General features: G+C 32.6%; 2 protein-coding genes across 2 annotated transcripts; one reads left to right on the top strand and one right to left on the bottom strand.

Annotated features, from left to right (window-relative positions):
* Window positions 1–7,965: 7,965 nt before the first annotated feature.
* On the top strand, window positions 7,966–10,800 carry LOC108973100. Its single transcript, XM_018940118.1, has one exon. It carries the CDS (start codon window positions 8,226–8,228, stop codon window positions 10,221–10,223), a length of 1,998 nt encoding a protein of 665 aa, XP_018795663.1. The 5' UTR covers window positions 7,966–8,225; the 3' UTR covers window positions 10,224–10,800.
* Window positions 10,801–10,845: 45 nt separating this feature from the next.
* On the bottom strand, window positions 10,846–22,087 carry LOC108973101 (autophagy protein 5). The gene is made up of 6 exons (XM_018940119.1): window positions 21,787–22,087; window positions 21,634–21,733; window positions 17,485–17,590; window positions 17,187–17,409; window positions 11,765–11,870; window positions 10,846–11,316 (listed from the first exon to the last, which is right to left on the bottom strand). Exons 1-6 carry the CDS (start codon window positions 22,000–22,002, stop codon window positions 11,195–11,197), a joined length of 873 nt encoding a protein of 290 aa, XP_018795664.1. The 5' UTR covers window positions 22,003–22,087; the 3' UTR covers window positions 10,846–11,194.
* Window positions 22,088–22,863: the final 776 nt, after the last annotated feature.

The raw sequence follows: 22,863 nt of genomic DNA, 5'->3' as shown, positions 1-22,863 counted from the left end.
CGAAAATCTTTATATTAAGTATATGGGGGCTAAGGGAAAATCCGATTCAACCAGTACATATAGCACATACAGACATCCCATTTTAAGAGAAGTATTATGCCTTAATTTTAGTTATATATACACATTGACCGACATTTCCGATCAAAAGTCAACTATAGGTACCGGGGTCTAAATATTTGGTACCGATGATCTTGAACAGTTTTTATTGGATTTAAAAAATTTTTTATCATAAAATGGCACACACAAACAAAAGACATTATTCGTGAAAAGTTTCAAAGGTAGGCGTTGTTGTGCCCTTCGACATGAAAATATCTCTTAAGTTAAGAAGTAATATCTGATTTCTTTGGCATCCTGCATGACTGAAATATACGTTTTTATTTTTTTGCTCAAAGTAATAACGTAATCTTCGATTAAAGTAATTTGCAGGGTCCTATATTACACAAATGTAATAAAACAGTTTTATATTACTTCTAAATCTTTGTTAAATGTCTCTTTCCTCGACTTATATTTAATATACCACAACGTTATTCTAAAATAATTCTTCCTCCAATGTGTACACTGTTGAACCTCGTATGTTTTGAAGTTACTGGTTTCTTAAATGGCGTTGATATCGGTACTGGTGAAAATTTATATCTGTTGAAGCAAACAAGAGTGTCATGATCAGATATCGAAAAGACCACCGCAAATCATCACAAAAGTAATAAAATATAATTTTCGTAAATATTGTTATTCAAAGTCAACATTTAATTTTTAATAATAAATAAATTTAATCTTTATTATCGACTGGATTATCTTAAGGAGCACGATATAGGTTTTTAAGAATAAATTAATAATTTTTAGTCCTACTAATTTTGCTCAACGTAGTACACTTAGTTACAATATATTTTTGGAGAAATTGCTGAGGGGACGTAAAGACACATTTCAAAGGATTCTCTAACGACTAAGTGTTCAAAATATTTGGTGGAATCTGTTCTTAATAGGTCAAAACCAGTTGTAAATCAAATTGGTTATAATCTCAAAGAAATTTAAGTGGCTCGCATAACTCGACGTGCTTTGCACAAATTTGGAAACATTATGTTAACGATGAGCGAAAAAGTTAAGTGGTACTCACTATATAACTCTATATCTGTCGCGATTAGTTTTAAATGATACAAACAATCATTCGTCGAACAAAACTATTATATTCTGTATGAGTACATTGCGAGAGTATAAAAATTAAATTTAGGTATATATTTTTTTGTTTTTTTGTTAGAGAATTTCAGATTTATTTTTTCACAATACTATATGTAAATGTCAATAATAAAAAAAAAAGAAAATAACAAAATGTCATTGTTTAGTTTCAAAATGCTAACACAAGTCCAAAAGCAAACATATGTGGTGTCCAAGCCTTTAAGCTATATTATATAAAATGTTCTCCGAGAATTTTAAATAAACCTGACCAATACTTTTAGAATTATCCGACAAAAGGTTCTCTTTAAAGATCGTGTAAAACTTCAAATGCCTGTTCAATTAAAAATACTTAAACAAGTAAGTTTAATCTACTACTGCGCCAATATGTCCCAGCAATTTTCAAACTTATGTATTTTTATTATTTTTAAAGTGTTTATTTCAGAAAGTAAATAAAAAATAACAGTAAATATCAGTACTTATATAAGTACTATATATGCAAGTTGAAGGTAAATTTCACAACCTTGCTAAACATTCGTCAGTGCGATAACAAATGTACGTTACACACCTGTAAGTTTCAAAGTACTATTCGTGTTTTTTCATTGAAGAAAATAAAAAATCTATAGAAAAATTTGTCTTCGAATATTTGAGCACTTATACAATGTAAATTATACCATTATACAACTATAAATGAGTACATTTGAACGTGCAACAAAAGTTTTATTTGACATTACTGATGACTTTATTGAGTTTCAAGTGCTTAACACACTCTTTCATATATAAAAGCCAGTTCTGGGTGTATTACAAAGGCGGTTCGTTGGAGGAATTCTAAATAAGTGATTTTAGATTCAAATGGCCATGGGCCAAATTTGAGAAAAGTTCAACGCAAACAAAGAGATGAAACTAAAAAGCTGTTTGACTGTCTGGTGTGGCCGATCCTTGTTACCAGAAAACAGGGCTCAACGATTTTGATCACTAATCTCAAAAGTGCTGAAAAAAAGTCTTTCAAAAACTTTCCAATAAATACTGAAATTATATATTGGGACTATATGGCCTAGGATGAAATTATGATTTCAGCATTTTCAAGTATACAGTAAATCATTTTTCAGCCATCTTTCAAAATATGTAAAAATTATTATAATTATTTGGGTTGTTTAAAGGGTTAAATGGGGTATTATGTTTTCGATTGTCCATGTTAACTAGACAGCAGTGTATTGCCTAAGCTTAAAATATGATGTTACCTCGATATGCCAAGGAAAATTGAGAAAAGTGAAGAAGGCTACCAAAATAGATTTTGTTAAAAGGTATGCCTTTTCTTTTTCTGTGGTAATACTCGACAATACCAATTATGTATAATGGCTAAAAAGTTATGAACACGCCTGATGACAGACTTTAAAATCGTTTAAAATATCTCGCTGGTTTTGAAATAAATAATGACTAAAAGTGGCCCTACGAACCAAAAAGATTTAATTAATTGGGAGTGATCGTCATCATAATCTACCTGATACCATCTAAGTAATATGCCAATAATTAAATAATTTATTGACCGCACAATTCCAATATGTTTTGTCGCACTGAATATTGAATATATTTAATTTTTTTAGTATAAAATAATATTCTTCCAATCTGAGTGATTTGTTTATATTTAAAATGATAATTGCGAAAATATGAGATGATAATGTACCTCATAAGTATGAGTCCAATATGTTTTGTCCGTCACAAAAATACGAAAAAAATTAAGCATATTCAACATTCAGTGCGACAAAACATATTGGAATATTGATTGTTATATAATATTTTATAGCATGATTGTTTATTTATTAATTGCTTCACTGCATCTATTTGGCATAGAAGCTATAAGATTGTTAATAACTTCTTGTGGAATGGAAAATTAACCAGGCTACTTTTACAGCTTCAAACCATTTTTTTTATCTTCTGTCTATCCTTCTATTTATTATATCCTAAAAATCTCAATAGGGTTGAGATCCGGCAATTGAGCTGGCCACTTTAACATTAATATTTTTACCTTCGACCCAATTTGTCACAAGTTTCGACGTGTGCTTTAGGTCGTTGTCGTGTTGAAAAGACCATGAAAGTGGCATATTGCACTCGGCATGGGACAGCATCTCGATCTCAAGGATGTATTTGTATATAAATCGACCCTTAATGCCATTGATTCGATGAAGAGGTCCAACAACAAGAACTGAAAAACATCCCCATACATAATGGTACCTCCGTCATGCTTAACCGTACCTAGGCAGTATCGGGAATCTAACCTCTTATTTTTTGGTTGGTGAACTCTTGCGAATATTTCAAATTAAATTTAATTCATCAGAGAAAACTATTATTTTCCATTGTTTCGTTGAAAAGTTGATGTGTTCCCGAACAAATTGTAGTCGGTTTAATCGATTTTTTCTTTATATAAAAGGCTTTTTAGCTGCCCGCTCTTCGTTGTACAGTTCGGCTGATAACTTTCAAATTTAAGGCTTTAACCATGCTCGCTTATCTGGAAACTTTTTTAATTCTCTAAGTATTTTTGAATCGTTTTGTCCTTTTGTAGCTTTGGGACATCGTCCACGATGGTGAGATGATCACAGATCTACTGTTCCTAAATTTATTTGATATACAACTTTTTTTTTTTGATAATCCATTCTTGTAGGCTTCACAATTAATTGTTTTAATTGAACTGAATATTTGTTTCCAGCCATGACCACTTTTTTTATTAATTTCTTCGTAATTAGTAGAATCTAAATCGCGTCACGACTTTTTATGTAAAGGCACTTGGTTAAACTAAAATGATGTCGATTCTTTATGGTGTTGTTCAAATTGCATAGAGAATTCAAAATCTTCAGAAAATAATGGAATTTTCGACCTTTATTGCGGAAAACTGCGACTACTCCAAAATGTATTGTCGCAGTCAATATTAGGTAGTTGTAATTTCTTTTGTATAAAATGTAAACTATTAAAAAAATTATAAGGTTTTTCATTGTTTCACTAATTAAACAATATGAATTTATATTTAAATAAAGTATTACTAACTAAGTACACTAACTAAAAAAGTTATTTCTGTTATTAAACACTTAGACTTAGTCTAGAACTAACTTTAAATCGTTTTTGATTGCAACTGACAAACTACACATACATATATACATATGTATGCATGTATGAATATGTAAGTATCACTATATAATATACATTGTAGATTTTATCAAAAGAAGTATTTAAAAAGTAATTAAAGACTTTTTTATATTAAACTCTCCCTGAATAAAATATACATATGTATGTATGTATTATATGCATGTAACTACTTCAATGTTCATATATGCATGTACATATGTATATGTACATATATCGTACGTTGCTTGCAAATACCAAATTATTTGTAGTGTGCAACTTGATATTTTCCTATGTATACATACATATGTATGTTTAAAATTGTCTTCGATTTGTTAAATAATGTGTTGATAACCTTTACAACTATTACGAAATACATTCAGATATTTGACTTTGTGAGCGCTATTTCGTACCGATTAGTCTAATTTATTATAAGTTAATTTCTAACAAATAATTAAAATAATACAATTTTTTTCCACGGATTCCGGATTCCATTATTATTATTTTATTGCCTATCAGATGTTTTACATATTTTCATAATAATAATAACTACAAATCAAATTCTGTTACTGTTATCTTTTTAAACACCCACCTATGGCTGTTGTATATACATACATAAGTACGATATATGTATGAATATACATAATTTTGTAAGAATATAGATATGTATGTATGTACATATGTAATTATTTAAATTATTCATTGCCTATATGTGCATACACACATAAAAACTATATATGTATGTATATATTAATGTGGATATTTAGTATATCAATTACCGGTGGATAATTTACATACATGTGTGTATATAGTACAGATATTGAAATATGAAATATATCCACATATTGAACATATTCAAAGAATATTTACACTTTTTGTAGTATACATACATATGTAAATATGAGCATGCATCTACATATGCGAATGCATCTACTCATGCACAAACCCAAGCAAATTCATGTATACATAAATCCAAATGTATATGTCTGTACGTAAATAAGTATGTACATATCTAAATTCAAATGACTTTAAATGTAAATACACTTATGTATGTGTGTATGCACGCATAAACGTTCGGATGTTTGTACAAAGATTTTTGTTGTTTGCACCAAAGAGGGGAAAACAAGACCCGACTAAGTGTCTGGCATAACCGCCAGAGCTGGCGACATTCTGTCTGCTCCGATCATGCGTTGTTGCCACATTTTCGTGGAGCTACAATTGAAAATACGAGTTTCTTTACACAGCAGTACTCATTGGCACTTGTCTACACATACCATTACAAGTATTTGAATGAACACGTACCCGTTTTTGTGTGCATATGTGAACGTGTGTTCATGCATACGCTGCCGCGAAACACGAAAACAAGTTTATCTGTAAATGCTCAGTGTCTGAAACAAGAAATGATGTGATAAAAAGAAACTAGCAACGTACATGTATTTTCATCGAGGGATTGATTTGTTTGCCTTTTTAATACAATTTAACAACGTAGGGAACGAGTCATAGTGGCCGTTACCTCAGCACCGTGAACGAAACATGACAACAGTGTACGCTTAGTTTGATTTGGTTGGAAAACCTGTTTAAAACAGAAAGAACATTCGTAATACACTACTTGCACATTCAGAAGCACGGATAGACGCTTACGAATGGAATATGCACACAATATTTATGTGTAAGCGTACATATACAAAAGCATATGAGTTCGTGTGTGTACTTTCGAGTATATTACTTGCACGTTTGCATGTAGGCGTTTTTTATGTCGTTGGTATGAAACAAGTACCCACACAATTATGAATATAAGTATTTATAAAAATTTTACTAACATCCATACATATACTCATGCATACATATGTATATCTGTAGCTATCTGTCCCAGTATAAATTGTATACATACATACATAAATCTGCATTATATTTACATGTATCCCAAGTATATTACGATAATTATAAATTAAATGCGGATCGTTTCCCATGTTTTATGTTCACGATAATATGCATCCGAATTTAACTTATGAGATGTCTTTGCACAAATGAATATATATACTATTATATGTATGTACGTATAAAAACACATAATAATATAAACGCATAATTGAACATTTGACAAATTATTGCAACACATACACACATACGTATGTACATATATATATATATAATATACATATATTTAATTATTTTGCATATAATTTTACGTTTTAGGCATCCATTCATAAAATGATATTTTATTTGGGCTCACATTGCCTAAGGATCATATCACCAGCGAAATAATAAAATATGTACATACATATATTAATGCTAATTTTAATGCTGACTTTAAATTAAATTATTATTCTTGGCCGATTCGAAAACGATTTAAAATATAGTAAATGCGGCTTCTAGCGAATTTTGAACCTGGTTATAAGCGTTATTTGAATTTTTATTAATTTTTAACCTATTATAAGGTACCTACATACATATATGGAGAATGTTTTAAAATGCACAGCAAGCAAGTATAAGTACATCTTGAATTCTTTGTTATCCCGATATACTTTTTGCATTATTATATTTTTGACATGTAACATATTGCATACTTCATATTTAAAGACAGACATTTTGTGAATATTGACTTTGCAAAAACTACCTTAAAATCCCAAAATTGCATTTTCTATTTGGAACTTTTTTTCAAGAAATTTAGTTCTAAGTTAGAGGGCAGTGAACTGCTTCGAAAAATTTAACCACAAGCCCTAAAGTGCGAATATTAACATATGGGTATATGAGCATTAGAGACACCAGATTCTGCTAGTATTTGTTAGAATAAAAAACGGAGTTATTTTTACTGCCGATTGTCGCAATGATTACTGAATTTCAATTCAGATTGCGAATTTTGACCAGGCCTTTTTAATCTATGTACATAACATGGACAAATTTTATATTATTAGGAATGCGTAATATTATATACATACATATGTTTGTCCATACATTCATATGTACATATATACTTATGCATATACTTAGCATGCATGTATGTACATATTTATATACGTCGTAGAAAAACTCGCTGATGGTGCAACCTGCAAAATTTTGCCTTGGTGACAATATTTTCATTTTGGTATAATTTCTTTAAAACTTAAGTATAGTATAGCAGTTTCGCATTCATAAAGTATTTATGCACGTGTTAAATGTATGGATGAGCGTTGTCACGAGGTTATTAAATAAATTGATGGGCAAGTCAGATCAAAGCCTTAAGAGTATATAGATATGTATAGTATGTACATGTATATTTGTAGTGTAATTTTTATATACAAATTTACCGCCATAATGTAAATATACATACATACATGTGTGCCTATGGATGTATGTATACGCAAATGTTTATTGCTTGCTAGTCAGTGAATTCTTTGAAAAATTAAATCTTTGGCTGCCTTTAAAATACAACACTGGACACGTTCACCTACACATATACATGACATGACTCACAGATACTAAACACATAAGCACTGCACGGAATTGGGAAAACACGTTCTGACTATACAATGTACAGTGTACACTACCTACATATGCATATATACTTTTGTACGTATTTGAACTAAAGCAACAGTTGAATTGCCTTTGTATTGGTTAGAACGACAAATGCTTACTTGCATCGTTCACTTGTTCCGTCCGCTATACTTCATGAATGTATGTATGTATATATATAAGCGCCATGTAGTTACAAATACATAGAAGATGAACCGAGCCAGAATGTCTGGCAAATGCTAGAGCAATTTTGCTGCTAATCGTTTAGTGTGGAAAGAAGAAACGGCGCAATCGAACGTGTATCATAGGAAGTCGCATTATTGCGTACGGGAATATAATAATATTTGAGAACAATAAATGTTTATCGAGCGGTATAAATAAATTGTGGTTGTCCAAACGTTGTATTTTTGGATGATAAAATCTGTTTAAAAATTATTAATGATTTTTATATAATGATATCTAAGTCAAATAATACACAAGTGCCAACAGCAGCAATAAATATTTTACAAAACACACATACAACAACAAATATGGCAAATAATGGCGGTGCGAACAACCTCACAAATAATTCGAAAATGGGTTCTCGCCGAATATTTACACCTCACTTCAAGCTTCAAGTATTAGAATCATATCGAAAAGACAGCGATTGCAAAGGTAATCAACGGGCAACGGCCAGAAAATATAATATACATAGGAGACAAATTCAAAAATGGTTACAATGTGAATCGAATTTAAGATCTTCAGTTGCAAGTATAAATCATAGTGGCTTAAAACATCAGTTTCATAACGTTAGTCAACAACATCAGCAAGTGCCGATTATGATCCCAACGAATAGTAATAGTCAGTTTGGCTACCATCATTTTGAAAGTAAACCTCAGCAACTGCCCTTGGACACAGCCAGACACAGTGTCGCTACAAATTCTACAACAGTGCCATCAATACCAGTTGTGGTTCCATCAACGAATGCATCAACACAAGGGGTCTATACAGCGGCGAACTTGGCCGCGGTGGTGGCGGCCGCCGCAGCAGCGGGTGCTATAGCTATCGCCAGCACTTCGACTACAAATACATCGTCACCACTATGTCAGACTGTAGTAAGTGGCAACACTGCAGGAATATCGTCACCAATTCTTCATACTCACCACCTTCAGCCTCACCACCACCATCATCATCACCATTACGATACGCCATACACTCATGCTTCTTCAAATATGTCTATACCGATACCCGTTCTAACACATATTTCCCCGCCACACCATCGGCATTACCCATACAACTTACCTCCACATACCCATACACTGTTACAACCACAATCTCGGGTGTCAACAATACCGTCATTAATGTCGTCAACTTGTCTACCTGTGACTGTTTTGTCTTCAACTGACTTGGCTTCTTCAGGTTCGCCACAAACCAACATAACGGCAGAGGAAGTCCTATTCGAACGAAGTGAGGGAATTAATTCAATTGAATTGAGCGAACATGAAACGAAAATTGTAGTGGATAACATTGAAGATTGCTGTGGCCGCAAATCTTTAAATAAATACCCTCAAAGTGCATACATTGAAAATGGAAATCAAAAAGAATATGCATTGCAAAACTATAACGCGACACAAGAATCGTCAAACACTCCGTGCCTAACTGTTACGCCAATCGATCTATCTATTGGCTCTCGACGTGAGAATGCTGAGAACATAAATTGTAGTTTAAGACATTTACCAAGTACTGATGATGTGGCTGAAAATAAAAACGAGAATGTGGTCGATTTGACTTTTAGGAAGCGGAAGGTTATTTTGAGGAATGATCAACCAAACAAACACATGAGAAATTCGGAAAATAATTCTTCCACTTTATTAACAAAAGTTAAAGAACCTAATGAAAGTGATGATGATGATGACATCGAAGTTGAAATGGAAATTAAGTCACCTCCTCCCAAACCGGTAAAATTATTTAAACCATATCTTCTTGATGAAAAAGATGAGAAATTTGATGAAAATGAGGAAATTTCAGAAAAAAAAGTTTCCGATGAAAACGAGAGTTGCATATCTTCACTGTATAAAATAGAGGGTGATGGAAAACCAAACAATTTTAATCTTTCAAATATTCCCGATAATAATTTTCAAGTAGAGAGTACGTACTTTCAAAGATGCAAGCCGTTAAATCTTCCAAGTGCCTTTCATAAGACTGCAATGTCAGCTACATCTCCAGTGATTCCATGTGCCGAAGGATCTCCTGTTTCAGGATATGAGAGTTCATCTTCAACATATAGTGAATCATCATATAAAGAGGAGTATTACAGAATAAATGAAAAAAGAACCTGTAATATTGATCTGCAAGTACATGCAGTCTGTGAGAATTTGACATGCCAAGAGAATTGCGTTCGAAAATGGTTAAATCAAGACACAAACTCAAACCCACCGGCAACTAATGCTTCCATTGTTTTGTATGCCTAAGTTTTTTTAGATTGTAATTTGTAATCATTTACATACATTATTTTGTGTATACACATACATATGCAGCAAATTTTAAGTAATGATTAAAAAAAAACGGAAAAATCAAAAAATCTTTAGAGAGATTTATAGAAGGCTGTATATTGTATTTAAAAATTATGGCAATAACTGTAAACATATATATAATTATATATTTATTTTTATAATCCATTAAGTGGATAAAATTTATTAGTATCTACGGATGTAAATAAACACCCAAATGGGGAGTTTTCGGTAGTTGTAAGCAAAATATAAAACCGTGACATTTAAAATGCAATAATTTTGAGAGCTAATGTTTCAACATATCAATATTAAATGGAATAAAATTATTTAGGATATAAGTATATTTTTATTTACCTACACAAGATATGTATCACCGGTTTTAAAATGTCAATTAAAAAGTGGCTTACGAATTAAAGCTTTAAATCAAATTGAAAATCTACAAGGAAATTTATGCATGTCATATGTACTCATATAAGATTTGTAATTTTTTGAAAAGTTATTTCTAAACTTGTATAGCTAAAATTATAAAATAAAATGAGCTGCAATCAAATAAGTATAATAAAAGTACAAAGACTTAACTATATTTGGTTTTTGTTTTACTATTTATTTATCCATGACTTTCAGCCTTCAGATAAGCATTAACCATGATTCGGGTTATGAAATAATTTATTCAACCTGAACAGGAAACATTTCGCGTCTTTTGGACCAAATGAAAGATGTAATTTATTTGCAAACTTGGAAACAGCAACTTAGAGAAAGCGATTCAAATACAAAAATCATAAAAAAATGTTGTGGTCCATTATAAGTTCCCATGCACATATTTTCACTTTTCTCCTACTTTTTGGTCATAAATAACAAGAATTTTGTTTTGCGGCAAAATCAGCTCAAAATTGAATGTCTGCTTAATCTATACTCTAAAATACAATTAACAATTAAATATTAGATTCATAAACCAAGAATAAGTGTAGAAAATTATCCGGGTAACTTAAATGTTCGGATAACCATTGTAAATTTGCTCCATCGTGTATGCTGATACCTTGGGTCCGAACTTCAACTAAAAGAAAGAAAGGATATTAATAAAAAACAAGAATAAATGTTAACTTCGGCTGCACCGAAGAATAATAAATTTAACAAATCTATTATAACATAATAGAAACAGATCTTGATCGCTCAATTTGTCTGCCAGTGGTCCGATCGAAACAATTTGTAAGGAAATTGTAGCGCTGACGCTGATAATAATCTTTGCCAAATTTATCTTGTTAATTAAAAGAGTTTTCCATTCAAGGAAATGGCTTTTATTTTTTAATTTGTATTGTTGCTACGTGTCCAAATGTCAAAAACTGAGGAACTAGTTTGAGCATATACAAACGGATTTAGCTAACCCAACTTAGTGATCAGTTATATATGTGCTTTATTTGGTCTCGGTGTTACGAACTTCGTGGCAATCTTTATATTACTTTTCAGGGTATAACTGTAATGGCAAGTAGTGTATTTAAACTTACCAACTTTTTTAAGTGGTGTCGACATCTCAATCATCATTTCACCAACAGTTTTCTTTTGCCCGTTCTTTTTTATGGGTGTTATCAACTTTTGTATAAAGGTATCTTCCTATAAATGCGAAAATGAAGAAATAAAATTGTTTGATAATATATGCAATATTATAGAGATAATATAATCATTATTCAAGTAAATTAGTATATCTATGGGTAATTGGTGTACTATAAATAAAATTAAATATACCTATATGAATTTTCCTTTTTCAAAAAATATATTATTTAGGATAGATAATAAAGTTACATATACATATGTATATAAGAAATACTTCTAATCCCAAGAACTGAGGACTCTCGGGGAATGACCAACAAGAGATATTTTGCAAAGCCATCAATTAAGAAAGGAGTTCTTCGGAAAAGAAATAAAGGCCCATTTATAAAACTTATTGAAAATATTTATAATCCGTAAAATAGTTGTATTTTATTCAAATTAAAATTTTGTCTTTATTTTTTAGTTTATGTATCTTGCATGTAGTTGAAAACTAAGCAGATAAAGAAACGCTTTTGTGACTGTTAAAATGTTCAATTAGTTTTTTTTTAATATTTAATATAACATAAATATGTGGTAACATTTCAGCAAAATACTAGTATATGAAAGTTAAAATAGCTCAATTTATGAACTTTAAATATTAATGCGTTCAAAATTTAATTTGTGCGGCTGAAGTTTTATTATATATAAAATTAGTAAGGCCTGCGACAAATAATACTACAAAAATAATAATACAAAAATCTTTCATACTAGTAGTGCGAATATTATGAACTAAAATATCTATAATAAAAATGTATTTTAGATTTGAAAAAAAAAGAAGTAGAAAACAATAATTATATTTTATTAATTATTAATTTTTCTAGAACCCCATCAATTAGTGCTTTCATGGTAGTGGCCGATACTATCATAGTTGCTGAAGACTACCTTCTTTTAAGGTTTTGAAGGACTTTAGTCACTTTTTTGTTGTCTCTATCTCCCTTTTTACTAAAGCCCATCTCTCAATCGGCCTATGTTCGGAATAGTTAGGTTGATTCTCTACTCTGGGAATTAATCATTCTCTTGGAACCACTCTAAGGGTGTTTTACCCGATTAAATGAATGAACTCCTCTTTTTGCTTCAACTGCAACACTTGAAATTCCTTTGGAAACTTTGTAACTTTTTTGGCTTTGAATTTTTCAAAAACATTTCATCGGCTACATAAAATTCATGTTCAGGTGCTGAGAAGAGTCCGCTAAAATATAAGTCTCGTCCTCCATTATATAGCATTCGACTTTCGTAACAAAATATTTCGTTAGCTTCTTAACTCGTTGTTTTGCGGTTTCTTTCTTGACTGCGTTTCTCTCCGGAACTTTCAATATCTTGTGCGTCTTCAATCCTGCGTACGGAAGATTCTGAGCCAGTTTCCTTCTCGAAATGCTTGGGTGTATCTTGATATTGGGCACAACGTTCATCGCTTTCTCATGATCACGTGGCCCCTTATTTTTACCATTCTTTCTATCAATACACATATCTTCCTTAACCTTTGTGTTGCCACCCGGGTAACTGGGTACCCACCGGAGTGTATTTGGTTGAATAATATATTTTCTAAAAGATTGGCTAAAACCCTCTTAGCTAACCAGGGTTTATCTGACTATCCAGCGAATTGTGCAATACACTTAGTTTAAATTTTTTTCTAACTTCAGAAATGTTACATTTGAAAATAACAATACGTCTCAGCCACCCGGATACCCCGACAGAAGTAAAACAAAATCATTTCTGGTGTTTTGTGAGCTGCATCAGAAATTTCATAATCATAGTGCATCGTACTAAGAAGTATTACAACTTTGTTTTTCTTTGGAACGTAAGAGCAGATGGAATCTTTTTCATGAAATTCAAAAAAAGTTGACAGTACTTCTGAATAAAAAATATATGCGAGAATATACGAAAATACGTTTTACTAGTACATTACTATATATAGCCCATACTCATTATATTTTTCACATTCAATTTTCGTTAAAATTAAAAATCCATCGTGGTAAATAAATCGTGTATTTATTGTATTTACGTTATAAATAAATTACCACGAGTATCGATATGTAACACACACACGCTAACGAACTACCCAAACTGACTGGAGTGACTGCAGCGATACGTCTGGCTTCTTCGAGTCAAGTACGGAAACTGAACTATACAGCTTATTTTCGTTTCACGCTACTTTCCTTCGCAAAAAACTAAAAGCTCACGTTAGAGCAGCGCATGTTTTATTCCTGATTTAGGACTTTGACGATGTCTGTACATAATTTATATGGTACATTCAAGTAGAAATAATTTTCTAAGATTTCAATAAATAGATCCTGATAGAATGCACTCAATTATTTTTACGTATAACACACTTATACACACGAATTTGCGTACGAGTACTCGGCTACCCTGGGCGGCATACAATTTGATTTTTTTTTGGGTGGCAACACAAGGGTTAAAACAATAACTCGAGCAGTGGTTTTAGGGTTAGTCACTACAGTTGCTTTTGAAAAAATTTTGTTTTAGCGCATTCCACTTCGCTAAGATAAAATGTTTTTTATACGAAATTTTTTATTGCACAGTAACGAAAAAATTTAACGCACAATTTTCTTCGATGCAGTCCTTATTCCTAAGTTTGCCTCAATATCTTTAGTAAAACCTGAAACAGACCTGAAATTGACCATTGTAAGCTCTCAAAGTTTCCGTTATTAAAAAAATAACGTGCAAACGTTAAGCTAAAAATTACGCTATAAACTCAAACTTGAATTGAACTGTAATAGTGGCACGGCACGGTTTCATGTAATTAAGATTACAAATAAAAAAGCATTAGGTGAGGTATCGCTCATTGTTCAGTAAAATCCCAACTTAAAGGCATAACATTTTCACTTTATGATTTAAAAATCGCGAAAACTGACCACAATTCCGCCTAATTTCCATATAACGCTTTGACTTAATCGAGCAAGTATAATCTTCCATAAGAGCGTAAAGCTGCTGGCGTATGCCGATGGTAATGATATCATTGGCCTCAACACCCGCGCCATTAGTTCTGCTTTCTCTGCTAAATAGGAAGCAAAGAAAATGGGTCTGGCATTAATGGGATAAGACGAAATATCTCCTGTCATCAAACAGTCGTCGCATTCGTGAAAAATTAGGTAAACGTGGATAAGGAAATATACATAGCTATTTTTGCGATTGTTGAACAGGACAAAACTGCAATAAAGCGCTGCTACATTGGTTGTCTTCTTTATAAAAGCAGTCACATTTATTTAAATAGGTAAATATTATTATATTGTTATTTGTTACAGCAACCGTCGAATGAGTTTTAACTCTGATCAGAAAAATTAAAAAATATTTTAATTAATTATCTAGTGGAAGTAATTTATTATCAAATTACCATTATGAATACTTTAGTTTTAACAATTATATTCAAGTGAAAGATTCTTAAAATGAAACAGATGAATATAAATGTATAATTCTTTAAGCAATATGTGATATGTAAGTGCACTCAATTTAAAAATAATACTGTTCATTTGTAGAAGATAACATCCTGGTGGTCCACCAAGATCCTCAATACAACCGTAGGCTAACACAGGAATGGTTAAGGGTCAATGGAATTGATGTTATGGATTAGCCAACTCGATCTCCTGACTTTAATCCCATTGAAAACCTTTGGGCCTATATAAAGAAATTTGCTTGGAAGGCTAATGCCATAAACAAAGACGACCTGTGGACCGCAGTTAACGGTACATGGTGAACTGTATTTCTAAAAAGGTGCAAAACACCTGTGGACACTATGAAGAGACGTATAGTTTTGACTAAAAATAAAGGTATAGACAGAACTTCTTTCATCTTTCGATCATTTAAGATAACTCTTTCTATGCAATACTATTAACAGATTTAGAGCCAATTATTCTGTAAAATTTGATTATACTTATTTATAATTATTCTATGAATTTATTGGTCTGAATAATATCGATAAAGTTGCATGCGAATCTGCTATTAAAAATAAATAATTTATAGTACCATATAATAATTTTCGCCTTTCCGGTTGACTTTATAACATTTATTTTCGTCAATATGTGTAATATTTTGAAGTTTTAATGATATTAAGTGAAACTGATTTCTTATATAGCAATATAGTTTAGCGTTAAATATGAATTAAATATTATATATTTATTTCCGAACAACTAATGAAATTCGTATAATAGCAAATGACTGAACCGAGAATATTTGAATCATCAATACATCTCACGATAGCATTAAGTTTATGAATATAGTCCTGTAGTCTTTGTTAAATAATAGATTAATCCGAGGTAGACATGAAGGAAAATGTTGTAATGAAAAGAAAAGTTAGGATATATAGTATAAGTTACAAAAGTACCAAATACTCTCCCTACTTGCAAGTATCAAAGGCCTCGGCTGATGTGGCAAATTCTATATTAAGCAAGTATGGAAATACTAGGTTTGGGTCTAACCAAAAATTTTAAACATCGGCAATTTGGAAAGCTCAAAGAGAATTAATGTCTAAACTATTTATATTAAACTCAACTTAAAACGAATCACTATGCACATCAAATTAGTTGTCGGAAAGTTGTTGTTATTTTAGCAATAGGAAACATTCCCGAAATAATTTCGAGAATAGTGCCGAGTTGACAGTTATTGGCCGGATAAAAATCCGTGTCCGTTCCGGTTATGTAGACCTCACTGTCAAGGGAACGGTTCTGTCAGAAAGTATTCACCATATATGAAGAAAAAACAACTAAAGCGGTATGCATTAACATAACTATATCAATATGTATAGTATAAACTCAACCGGAAATGTAAAACTTATTATATTGGGTACGCTGAGATTATCGGAAAGTGTGAGAAGATAGAAGTTTTTTCTGTATACGAAATAGAGACAACCGGAAGTTTCGTGGGATAAGAAAAGTATTAAACCTATCAATTAGATTAAGCTATCTCACAAATTGAGAGACATTTTCGAGAAAAAAAGTTAGCCATATTCAATGAGGGTCTCATATACGGTATCTGGGTTTGAAAAGTTCTTGTCCGGTTTTGATAATTTTTAGCAGGTATTATAATCTTTCTTCGATATACTTATGTTTGAAGTGAAAGAAGCTGATGGAATTTAAAATTGGGTTACTTCGGAAGTAGATGGGGTCAAATCCGTTAAATTTGGGAACTTTATATGGGCGGCAAAAGTGGTCATTATCCGATCTCATTGCAATGTATATTTTTTAATCTACAGCCTACGCTATTAGTTTCTAGTGTTACAAACAACCGTAAGGCGAATAAACTATTGTACTCTGTGCAACATATTGCGAGGGTATAAAAATTACTTCATTAGCATAAGACTTAAAATTGTTAATAATATATACTCACATCAGCATAAAATCGAACTGGAATGTATTTAAATGTTTCTTGATCTCCATTAGCCTCCATCAAACGCCTATTAATCGCCCAAAACTGATCAAATTTATCGTTGCTTAATCCTTGCCACAGTTGGTTGTGATCCTTCTTTTGCATTGAAGATATTATTTGTCCTCTATGCTTCAGAACATCAGCTTCCTTTAAACATGACATAAAATGTGATTCCAAGAGGTCTCTGTAAATAATTATATGTATAATATATAAATTTTATTTTAGATTATATAATTGTATTTAATGAAAAAACACAAACCTAGTTGAAAGCTTCACTAAGACGTCTTCTGGGAATTTAGAAAAATGTATTGTAAGATACCACGGCACACTATCTTCCTCAGGATATAATAGATCGTATAAAACCCCTTTATTAAAACAAGAGTCGATATTACTTCGTATGCTACATATTTATCATATTTTAGATATATCACGTAAATTATGCATATTTCATTTAAATAGACTTCCACTAAATGTACATTCAGGAAGAATGTAGAATGACGCATGTCATGTCCTACGGAGTAGAGTTATGGACCAACTCATTAAAGGAAAATAACCTACGTAAAGCCCGGAAAAAAAGTATATCACACACCTGCTCTAAGGATAGGATCGGCTTACCGAAAAGTTTCAGGCGAGGCTGCATCGGTAATTAATAGCATTTGAAAGAAAAAAATTTAAACGTTGAAAAAATAATAATAAATGTCACCACTACAAAATATTAAATAAAGAAAAAAAAATTCTGCCGTTACAACAACAACAACAACATTAAATAAAGAGATACTTTGAAGCAATGGCAAACTCATTGTGAGAAAAGGCGTAGTGGTACGCGGACGGCTAGGATAGTTAAGTAGAAAAAAGGTTAACTTCGGCTGCATTGAAGCTAATATACCCTTAACAGATGTATTTCATTTAGTTGCTATTAGTTTGTATGGAAGCTATTGTAATCCGATCTGAACAATTTTTTCGGAGATTATATTGTTACCTTAAGCAGTAATCCGTGTCAAATTCGTGAAGATACCACGTCAAATCCGAAAGTTTTCTATACAAGCCATTTATTCCGATCGTTCGGTTTGTATGGTAGCTATATGCTACCGTAATCCGATCTGAACAATTTCTTCGAAGATTACATTGTTGCCTTAGAAAATCTATACCGAATTTCGTGAATATATCTTGTCAAATGTGAAAGTTTTGCATTAAGGACTTGATGCCGGTCGTTCAGTTTGTATTGCAGCTATATGCTATAGTAAACCGATCTGAACAATTTCTTCCGATATTACATTATTACCTTAAGCAGTAATCCATGTAAAATTTCATGAAGATACCACGTCAAATGCGAAAGTTTTCCATGCATGCCCTTGATTTTGATCGTTCAGTTTGTATGGCAGCTATATGATATAGTGGTCCGATATCGGCAGTTCTGACWAATGAGCAGCTTCTTGAAGAGAAAATGACGTTTGCAAAATTAAAAACTGAGGGATTAGTTCGTATATACACAGACAGACGGACATGGATAAATCGACTCAGCTCAACATACTGATCATTTAAATATATACTTTATAAGGGCTCCGGCGCTACCTTCTGGGTGTAACACGCTTCGTGGCAAAATTAATATACCCTATTCAAGGTATAAAAATTCCTTTATTCGAACCTGAACAATATACCGACCAATTTCCGACGGGTACAGAACTTCATATAGAGTGGAGCTATTAACACCTTTACTTGGTGAGGACGAATGTCACATCCTCAAATGATGTGAAACAGATAATAACCATGTTCACTCTCCATATAACGATTATGTAGGAAACTATTTAAATTGGAAATAAACACATTAGATACATTAAACTTCACAAAAACGATTCTGCCCCCAAGGTTACAAAGGAATCCACCTCATTTGGACAATGGACGTGGTACTGCTCACATCTACGTTAAACCCGATATGTTAGGAATTTCAATGAAAATATGCTACATACCATTTTCTTGACATTCTTGAGTTGCATTGCCATGCCTACTTCTCATCACCATAATGTCGTCACACTATTTGAGAGTTTTCGCGCACCCAGGGACTATCACATTTCTTAGGTTTAGTAGAGGGTCTGATCCTGGCGCTAAAATTAACGGGTCAGACCCGGCGCCCGAAAATTTCGAATACCAACACAGAATGTAGCCTAATCTAATGTAATTCGCGTTGATGTGGCCCAATAAGCTACATGACATCTTTACAGCTCTCTTAAGTGCGTAGGCAAACTATCGTCCCGGTAACTTAAAAGGTTTAAATGAGTTCGGAGCCCTTGTGAGACAAAGCTTATTCAAAAGATCTTAGAAGGCTGTGCAGCCTTTCCGAAACGACTGTAACGACTCGGCACTGCTCAACGTCCAATCACTCGCCCCATTTGTCAAATGCTCCAAAGGGATAGGATTCTTAGCGAAAATACGTGTAAAGCTGAAAGATTTATGACAACCTTCTACGCTTCCACCGAAGATGATATTTTGGATTTCCTAATCCCAGATTTATATATAGCAAGTTTATACAATACCCAATCAGATTCCGCTGGAAGATCTGATCTCCGATAACACCACTGTTCAGCAAAAGCGTTTTCCTATGCTTTCCAAGTTCTTAATACACTCATTAATCAACGCTTAATGCAATAAAGGTTTCAATCCGTGTTCCTTAAGTTCCAAAAAAGTTAAATAACGGGATCTTCTCACCAGAAACACTCCCGAATCCAACCTCTTCTAATAGCCGCTCGAGACTGAAGAGGGATTCGTCGATCGGAACCCAACACTCACTACGTGTGAAGGTATCCACTTCCATGCCTATTGGAGTCTTATTTTCTTCTCCACTGCCACTCTTAGAGGCTGTGGGGCATCCACTTTGGCATTGATCCATGTAACTGTTTGACTTCAGTTTATTTGAGGCCCTTGCCTGCTTTCTTCCAAGCCCTCATTAACCAAGAATTGTCTTCTCTGCTGGTGCTGACTGTTACGTCACGCACATCATCGCTGTCTATATTTTCAGTCTGTTAATTTCTGCCGATTCCTACTGGGAATAGTCGTGTTTTCTAAGTGATGTTGCACTACCGTATCTCGATTTTTATGTATTCTCATTTTTAATCGTTTTGAAGCTCGAATTTTGGTCAGTTTTCCAGCGTATGCATTTCAAACCGTGTGTTCAGCGTCATCCTCGAGCATATCGTTGGATATACAAGACAGCTCCCTTTTTATATAAATACTTCCTAAAATGTCGATGCCCAGGTAATATTTGTATAGTATAATACCTCGCCATGTTTCCTTCTGTACCACTCCGTTATATTTTTATACCCTGAACAGGGTATATTAAGTTTGTCACGAAGTTTGCAATGCCCAGAAGGAAGCGTCGGAGACTTATAAAGTATATATTTAAATGATCAGTGTGTTGAGCTGAGTCGATTTAGCCATGTCCGTTTCTCTGTTTGTATATTAAAATTTGTGTGTTAAGATATCGTTTTGAAATTTTGCAAACGTCCAAGAATTTGTTCAGATCGGATTACTATAGCATATACCTTCCACGCTGAATGATCGGAGTTAAATGTTCGTATTGGAGACTTTTTCAGTTAACGAAGTATATTCTGCAAATTTCTCTTTATTCTCTAAGACAACGCTACAATAGTTGAAGAAAATTTTGCAGGTCGGACAACAAAACCTGCCATATAAACTGAAAAATCAAAACTAGTAAAATGTTTTCCTTTGAATGAAAACCGCTGTCTTGTTACGTCTTTAGATTTACATAACACATAATTACTAAAAGAAATGCACCTGTCAAGGGTATATTAGCTTCCGTTCAGCCGAAGTTAATATATTTTCTTGTTCAATGATGTTACAATTAGGCGTCTCCGCGTGAAGATGCTCGATGTAAGACATATAGTTGTTGTTGTCTCGGCAGAATAATGCCGAGTTGACAGTCGTTGCCCGATAAAAATCCGGGTCCGTTCCGGTTACGTAGACTCGACTGCCGTAGGAGACGATTAACTCGGATTTTATCCTGTCAACCCTGTGTAATAAGTAATACAGTTTTGTGTCATATTTAGTACCTAAATTATAGAAATTTGTAGGCTTTTGGTAAAAGGCATTTTATTTGAGTAAATAAAATTATCAGAACTTTTACTGATAATTTTACTAAAAAATTGTTATAAACGAATTAGTAAAGTGCTATTGGATATAAAAGTTAAAAATATAAGCGTTAAATTCATTATAAATCGGAAAAACCTGCGTTTTAAATAGTTGAATTTTCGAACTTTAATACTTCTTGATAGGTAACATAACTGGTTGCCTATGCCATATTCATCAAAACAGTGAAGTGAAATTTCGGATACATTTTCCTACTCACCTCTTTGGTTTTCAGTATTTGAATGTTGCTTAAGTTTACTTAACTTACCAATTGGATAGTGTAGTTTTAAAGGGATGCCATTGTAATCAAACCATACGTTTCCGTCCTGTAGTTCATGTGATATATAACGACTAAAATATTTTTTAACCTATAGAAATAATTTTACATATATTAACGTGCTTAAGAAATTCAATATTATACCTTATCCGTTACTAGAGGCAAATAACTTAAACGCGAGACCATCAAGTAAAAGTTTTCAGGCTGTTGTAAACCGACAATTTCTTCCGAGTCAGCTTGAAAGCAAATAGCAATTTGACCCTCCCATATCATTCTTAAAATCTCCCGATCATGAGCCATTTTATTTACCCAATTAAACAAACGCTCCCTTATTATATTACTTGTAGGAAATGTAACCATGAAATTTACAAAGATATTATTTTAAAATCTGCCTTGTTTTTATCGGTAACACATATTGTACATGTCTGTCAACAATTCAGCACCAAATACATTTCGATACCAATAATCGGAAATTATGCCTTCATGTGTGGAACACAATGCTCGCGACAGACTGCAAACGACATCTGTCAAATATTAAAATACACACATTCTTATGGACGGACCTATTTTGACAGCTGCATGACTGCAGGCCGACAGTTGTCGTTCTCGCTAACTTCAATTTTATCCTATATTTACCAACGACAATAGGACTTCAGTAGAGTTGACAGTAGAATGGAAGATAGAAAGATGAGGTAGAGTGGTGATGCCACTAATATGTAAAATGTAAAATTACTCAAAGCTCTAACAAAACCGACTTTATTTTACAAATAAAAGCATAAAATAGCTCTGTTACATCATGTATAATAACAATTGATAATTTAAAACAAATAAATGTACCTATTTACTTATTTTTTGCTTAAAAATTTCACTTTGAACAAAATATTAAAATTTCATTGAAGTGCAAGGTACCAGTATGGCCACAACGAAATTGTGAACATGCAAAATGGACAACTGCATTGTATTGTGTACATGCCGGCCATTGTTATGTTGCTGCATTCTCACAAACGTTCATGTAGTAGGATTCACAACGCCATTTTCAGTTCACTGTCGCGCTGCTGCAGTCTGTCGTTCCACACATCACTCATCATGACATTATAGGGTGTTGATACCATCAAATAAAATAATTTTCAGCATTTGTAGTTGATAACGTAATATACAAAAATCATGTACCGAAATATTCAAGGGCAAGAGAACGCACATTGCAGAATCTAGTAATATATG

The sequence above is a fragment of the Bactrocera latifrons genome, unplaced genomic scaffold (assembly GCF_001853355.1).
Source record: "Bactrocera latifrons isolate USDA-ARS-PBARC rearing strain unplaced genomic scaffold, ASM185335v1 scaffold_458, whole genome shotgun sequence".
NCBI classification, from domain to species: Eukaryota; Metazoa; Arthropoda; class Insecta; order Diptera; family Tephritidae; genus Bactrocera; species Bactrocera latifrons.
Note: the sequence above shows the minus strand (reverse complement) of the source record. Positions and strands in the feature narration are given on the sequence as shown.

Coding starts and splice junctions, on each gene's coding strand:
- LOC108973100 (XM_018940118.1), top strand. CDS start 8,226: ATGATATCTAAGTCAAATAATACACAAGTGCCAACAGCAGCAATAAAT.
- LOC108973101 (XM_018940119.1), bottom strand. CDS start 22,002: ATGGTTACATTTCCTACAAGTAATATAATAAGGGAGCGTTTGTTTAAT. Junction 11,871..17,186: donor CAGTTCGATTTTATGCTGAT/GTGAGTATATAT, acceptor TCGCATTTATAG/GAAGATACCTTTATACAAAA. Junction 11,317..11,764: donor GACACCACTTAAAAAAGTTG/GTAAGTTTAAAT, acceptor TCTTTCTTTTAG/TTGAAGTTCGGACCCAAGGT.